The sequence below is a fragment of the Limulus polyphemus genome, unplaced genomic scaffold (assembly GCF_000517525.1).
Source record: "Limulus polyphemus unplaced genomic scaffold, Limulus_polyphemus-2.1.2 Scaffold2207, whole genome shotgun sequence".
NCBI classification, from domain to species: Eukaryota; Metazoa; Arthropoda; class Merostomata; order Xiphosura; family Limulidae; genus Limulus; species Limulus polyphemus.
This window is the reverse complement of record NW_013667817.1, coordinates 31,927-38,594: the sequence shown is the minus strand read 5'-3', so window position 1 is coordinate 38,594 and position 6,668 is coordinate 31,927. Positions and strand designations below refer to the sequence as shown.

At 32.5% G+C, this 6,668-nt stretch overlaps 1 protein-coding gene across 5 annotated transcripts in view; it reads left to right on the top strand.

Moving 5' to 3' along the window:
- LOC106466252 (ADP-ribosylation factor GTPase-activating protein 1-like) overlaps positions 1–6,668 on the top strand; it is a 29,850-nt gene that overhangs the window by 2,217 nt on the left and 20,965 nt on the right. For all 5 annotated transcript variants that reach the window (XR_002612157.1, XM_013926510.2, XM_022394230.1 and 2 more), the window contains exons 3-8: positions 280–389; positions 1,320–1,491; positions 3,049–3,224; positions 4,729–4,812; positions 5,717–5,831; positions 6,226–6,282. Coding sequence is in view for 4 of the 5 variants with exons in the window: in XM_013926510.2 (XP_013781964.2) it covers positions 280–389; positions 1,320–1,491; positions 3,049–3,224; positions 4,729–4,812; positions 5,717–5,831; positions 6,226–6,282 (714 nt within the window). In the remaining variant the exon portion in view is untranslated. The remainder of the gene's footprint in view (positions 1–279; positions 390–1,319; positions 1,492–3,048; positions 3,225–4,728; positions 4,813–5,716; positions 5,832–6,225; positions 6,283–6,668) is intronic.

The following is a 6,668-nucleotide window of genomic DNA, read 5'->3' as shown; positions in this document are numbered from 1 at the left end:
TTTTTTTTTTTTTTTTTTTTTTTGTAAAAATAGAGTAACACTGTGGGTAAACTAGAGGGTTTGATTGAATATTTGTTTTATATTTATCCCAAAGAATAATATTTTCAATACTAGTTAACTTAGGATAAATTTTTCACAAAGTGATTTCGATGGCGAAGCATAACTTCATTTTTGATCTTCATTATTTAGTATTTAAAAAAAAAAAGTTTCCTGAATAATTTTATGAATTTCAAAGTTACTGAATTTGCTAAAATTAATATTAACTTCTTTTTAAAATAGAACTGCTTTGAATGTGGGACTTGTAACCCTCAATGGGCCAGTGTAACTTATGGAATACTGATCTGTTTAGAGTGTTCTGGCAAACATCGAGGATTGGGTGTTCATCTGAGGTACTTTGTTATTTCCTACAAAACGTGTTCATTTTTAGTTTCTTCCATGCTTCTCTCTGTAAAGTGTAATTTTTCATCCAAATATTTACTTATGTCTATTGTATTGATTTTTCTAACTTAATAGCTCTTTTATTTTTGAATTTTGTAAAATTTTTATTTCATTATGATATAATTGAAATAATGTTTAAAGTGTTTCTACATTTTTGTTTATCTTAACTTGCACAAATAGTTAGGACTTATAAAAATAGTTTTCTAGTGACTGTGTTTATTTTTCTCTGAAGCAAGTGTCAACAGTTTCAAAACTAGAATATTTGTGCAAGTTTAATTTTTAGAATTATTATCAAAATACTTTAGATTCTCAGTTTGCCCCTGAAGAAGAAAGGTCCACCTTTCGAAAGTGCTCGGATTATAGGGTTTTTATTCATCTCTATCAAGACTTCTTGAATCTACGTGTTTTTCGAACATCATATATGAAAATACTTTGTCATTTCAAAGTTAAATATATAAAAAAAAAAGGATAGGTGACAGAAGTCCTGTTAAAGTCATATCAAAACCAAGAAAAAGACAATAATTAAATGTATTTATTAATTCAATTTAAGTACACATAAGGCGAATAGTATGTATTTCCTTGCAAGTAAAAAAAAATAGTTAATTAGTAAATGAAAACTTTTGATATAAGTATAATTCTTCTAAAAGTAAATAATTGGTGACATTTTTTTTTCTTTTGGCTAATGGACGTATTTTCGGTAGATTAAGAATATACATTTATTTTGCTCATGTCAGTTCTGAAGTTCAGACATTTCAAATTAGTACTGTGTCGGTATAACAGTTTGTAAAATTCACTTCAAATCATGATTTTCCATACCATGTAATGACAAACGTACAAAACGTTACGTAGTTTGTGAGACTGCGAGTAATGGATTTTTTTAGTTTTGTTAGGTCAGTATTTATGGACAAGTGGAAAGATGTGGAACTAGAGAAGATGAAGGTTGGAGGAAACAAGAAGGCACAAGATTTTCTGGAAAAACAACCAGACTGGAATTCCAGTATGCCGTTTAGGGAAAAATACAATACTAAAGCAGCAGCACTTTACCGAGATAAGGTAAGCTCTATCGTTACCTGTCCATATCTTGTGTGTAAGTTAAACTTAAATACTGAAAGATAGTTATAGAAAACTTCATGACAGGTTTTAATGACTTTGTACACTTAAGTTACGTTTTAACCTAAACCTTTATGTTTTGTTTTTGAGATCTCACTGTCTTTTTTATTACATTAAATTCCCCCCAAAGTACGTAGCTATTTTAGAATGTAAATAATGTTTTTTTTTTGGAAAGGTAAAGAGAATGTAAAAAAAAACGTTTTTATTATTTGTTTTTAAATAGCACGTTTATTATAGTAATCATCTTGACATTTTTAAACAGTAGGCAGCTTCTTATTTGGTATTTACTTGTTCTTCAGTAGGTCTGTTGCTTTGTAATAAAAGTCAAACATGACATGATAATTTATTTCTGCATTGTCAACAGATAATTCTAAGAACTTGTGAGTGAAAGTGAGGAAGAATACGTATAACAACATATATCCAATGGATATAACAATATGTCAACCACACTTTATATATACTATATCCAGTGCTGATAAGACCTTTCATCCACTCATCAGGCAAAAAAACAACAACTGACTCTTTAAGTATTCCAAACTGGTGGAATAGAAAATTACCTGTATTGATACACTGTTTTATCCAATCCTCTCCATGAACCAAATATAGTGACACCTTCACCAAAAAGAATAAAATAAAAACTTTAGGCCTAACTTATATTTAAGCCAATGATGTTTGATATCTCGTTAGAAATATGTATTTGTTTTAATTGGTTTTAGGATGCGTTAACATTATGTTTTGGAGGGGTATCTCAGTTGTTGCTATATCTAGATTCCTTTTTTCATTTCTCTCTGTTAAAAACTAAAGTACATAATTTATAAATTACATTTCAGTTTTTTCTCTTCCATGGGCTACCTCCCTCCCCTGTTTTACACATAATTATGTGCATTTATCACTTTGTCCCCCAAATAATTACATATGGACTGACTCAAGTTACCACCCTATCAAGGGTCATGTAATAAGGAGAATTTAAAGTGATCAGAGTACTCGATAGTTGACTATTTTTCTAATTCTCCTCAGTATACTTAAAGCACGTGATTGAGCTTGTGTTGGCTATAAGTCAGTTGTGTTTAATGTATTGTTCTGTAATTAGCACGCCTGGTTGACCTGTAGGGAACATATATGGATCATTGGGTGAAACACGAAATTACAGCCCAAAGATAACACGCTTCCTTAACCTCTTCTTTCCAAACAGGCTTTGCAGTCATGTTTCAAGTTCAACCATGGAAACGGGGCCAGATGTGCTTTTTCTTTTGTTCCTGCTCTGTAAATTGATTTTAAACTTCATTCAGTAAATTTGGTTGTAATAAAGTCCTATAATGTGTTAAATCTTATTTTATTTTGATTTTATGTTGAAAGGAATTATATGGCTTTGATGTTTTATAGAAATTATATGTATTTGGTAATTTTTCAAACAGGCAGAATTAAACTGTTATTTGACTTAACCTCCTCTGTGAAAGATGATACAAAATTAAAACATTTATTTTGTCTCATTTTGTTCAGATTGTAACTGAATCTCAAGGAAAGACCTGGTCTGTTGAAACATCACCAGCAATGAATTATCATCCAGGGAGCTCATCAGGAGGTACTGCAGATTTCAACATTGAACAACAAGGATCTAGAAGTAACTCTTGCAGTCAGATTTGTGACTGGGAAGAAGGTTGTTCTAGTTACCAGAGGTGGGAATAATCATTGATACAAGATTTAATTGACTAACACATATACAATAGAATTGTATTTGTTTTCATAGCCTGATCATTCAAATTGATTTGCTGGCCACTTTCTTTAGCAGTAGATATGGACGTGTTTGTGGCTTTGATGTAATTATTACAACTGGTTTGCTGGCCACTTTCTTAGCAGTAGATATGGACGTGTTTGTGGCTTTGATGTAATTATTACAACTGGTTTGCTGGCCACTTTCTTAGCAGTAGATATGGACGTGTTTGTGGCTTTGATGTAATTATTACAACTGGTTTGCTGGCCACTTTCTTAGCAGTAGATATGGACGTGTTCGTGGCTTTGATGTAATTATTACAGCTGGTTTACTGGCCACTTTCTTTAGCAGTAGATATGGACGTGTTCGTGGCTTTGATGTAATTATTACAACTGGTTTACTGGCCACTTTCTTTAGCAGTAGATATGGACGTGTTCGTGGCTTTGATGTAATTATTACAACTGGTTTACTGGCCACTTTCTTTAGCAGTAGATATGGACGTGTTCGTGGCTTTGATGTAATTATTACAATTGGTTTGCTGGCCACTTTCTTTAGCAGTAGATGTGGACATGTTCGTGGCTTTGATGTAATTATTACAACTGATTTACTGGCAACTTTTGTTGTAAAACTATATATTATGCAGTACATGTTGTACACAAGATACTTGTTTTTTTTTATGATGACAGTTAAAGCTTTGACTATTGTAATTTAAGAAGGACCCTTGTCTAGCATTTTTTAATTTCATTTTGATTAGCTGAATTAGGGTGATTTGTATCGTATGGCCTGATTACAATCTTGTATATTTTGTTTTTGTGCCTGTGTCATGCTCAGAAAGCAATAATAACGTTCTAAATAACAATTTCATCCTTGTTGTGATATCATTGGTTGTTTTCTGGACAAAATGTTTAGTTTTTCTTGTTTAATGTCTAGGTGTAAGATCAGTCACCAGAAAGACTAAAATAAAATATCAGGGTTTGGTTTGGATAACACTTGGAAAACTGTTGAATGCTGGAAGCAAAGAGATATCAGTAAAGAAATAAAGGTTCACCTGTGTCAGATATTACTTTCGTTTACACTGCTATATGGTGAAGAAACCTGACCCATGACGAAGACAAATACGAATAGATTGGAAACCACACACCATCAATGGCTAGGAAAGATGTTGCACATTTTCTGGAAAGGTAACATAACAGACATCAGGGAGAGATGTGAGGGAGAAAGAAGATGGCTAGGTCAGGTGAATGACGAGCAAGGAAAGCACTGGATTGGATGGCGGAAAAGAGGTCATCCAAAGTAAACTTAGGGGGAGGCTTTCAGCAGATATCCAGAAGATGGTGGAATGGAATAGGAAGATATTCTCGATAAGTGGAAAATAACCATAAAAAACAGGACTTTTTTTACACAGGAAGGACCAACTATATATGCAACATGTGTAGACATTTTACCTAACCAATTATCTTTTGTTCCAGATCCGGCTATACTGATCCCAGCAATTCTAGCAAGAAAAATTCATTCATTGTAAAATATCAAGAAACCAATTTATCAAGACCTGAGTAAGTATGTTGTTTTCTCACGTCGTGATACAAAAGTTTTATCTGTTGACTGCACTCTTGTTCTTTATCTATTGTGTTACACCATTTGTTTAATTATAAAGGCTTTTAATAGTCAAGTTTATCAGTGAAAGTCTGTTTCAAAAACAAAAAACACAAGTTTGTGACTGATAAAATAAATCAAACGTCACACATTTCTTTTTTAATAACCCATCAGATGCATGTCGTTCGTTTTGTTTATAAAGTGGCTTGTAAAACAAAAAGTTGTCCTTCGTACTTGCAATAATTGTATTACTTTGTAAGTACATTATTTCCATATTGGTGTTATTTTCATATAAGTGTATTAGAATGTAAAATTTGTGTGAAAGATTTCCCGCTAAGTTATTAATTAAGAGACTGTATTAAATTCTTATTGTACTAAACTGTGCAGATGTATGAATATAGATTAGTGGTCAGAAAGAAGGTTCATTTTTGAGACAGTGCAGCAAAGATTTTTATTATATCTTGAAGTATGTCTCAACAGTTTGAAGCAGTCTTATCTCACAAAAGACCACGTTGTTAACTATATTTGAGGGGCCTAGTTAACTAAACTACGACTGGTCCATTAAAATATTTGGAAATTAGAAGGACTGTCAGAAGTTTTAGTAAGTTTCCAGTTCCTGAACTGAATATAGTGTAAATACATAAGATATGTGAATAATCTTGTGTGTATATCTTCCTCAGAAATTTATTTATCACCACATGCTCCTAGTCATTTAATGTGTATGCAATTTTTTTTTCTGGCTACCCAAGCATTCATGTTATAAATTTTTGTAAACCCTAACACAATCTCCGATACATTATCACACTAGTATTGTTTGACCTGGTTGTTTCATTGAAACTATAGTCTAAACTATTGTCGTTCCAGGAATATTCCACTCCATCAAGGAGGAAAATATATTGGTTTTGGAAATACGCCTGTTCAGCCACCGCGGAGTCAATCTCAAGGGCTTCTCAATGAAGTGTGGGCCTCGCTGTCTTCTGTAAGAAAGTCGTACCACGTTGTGTATTACTTTGAATCACTCGATGACAACTGGAATAGTGAAATCTAATTCCACTTCTTATTGTTGGCTTTCAGTTTAGAATTACTAAAATTATTTGTGTATTTATAAAGTACAAGGAACGGAACCTATCAAAAGCTTGCTTTTAGTATGGCAGTTGTATTCAAATAAATTGACTGATGTTAGCAATACACGAACTAGCGTAACCAGCACTGTGACTTTGTATAGAATGTCTTAGACATACAGGTGTTTGAGGTATTTCTTGTATATTTACTAAGACACGCATGACGTATGTTTTTAGTGTGCATGTATGTGGCGAAAACTAAATAATAGAATGTTTATTTATCTTCCGTTATTTTTCTTTCCGTCCATTCAGGGCTGGACAAGTCTTTTTGTAGGATCAACAAATTTTGCTTCCAAAGCTTCGGAAGAGGTGAGTCAGGAGATGTATTGTTTATTACTTTTAACCAGATCTCCAGACTATACCAATGACCCATATTTTAGAATGGTCAGTCACTAGTTTATTAAAATGTCTTTAAAACTATGAACAAAAATCCTATTAAACAGTTAAACAAATATTACAAAATAAAAAAATGAATGAGAAACTAGTGTTAGAATATAGGAAAAACACAGGTCAAGGCAATTTGTTTATAACTTAAAAAAAAATGAAATTACACTTATTGTTAGCATCCTAGTGTGAGGAAACATCAGTTGAGAGAGGATGAAGGTTTTTGTGTGAGGAGACAACAGTATAGAGATGATGAAGGTTTTTGTGTGAGGAGACAACAGTATAGAGAGGAGGAAGGTTTTTGTGTGAGG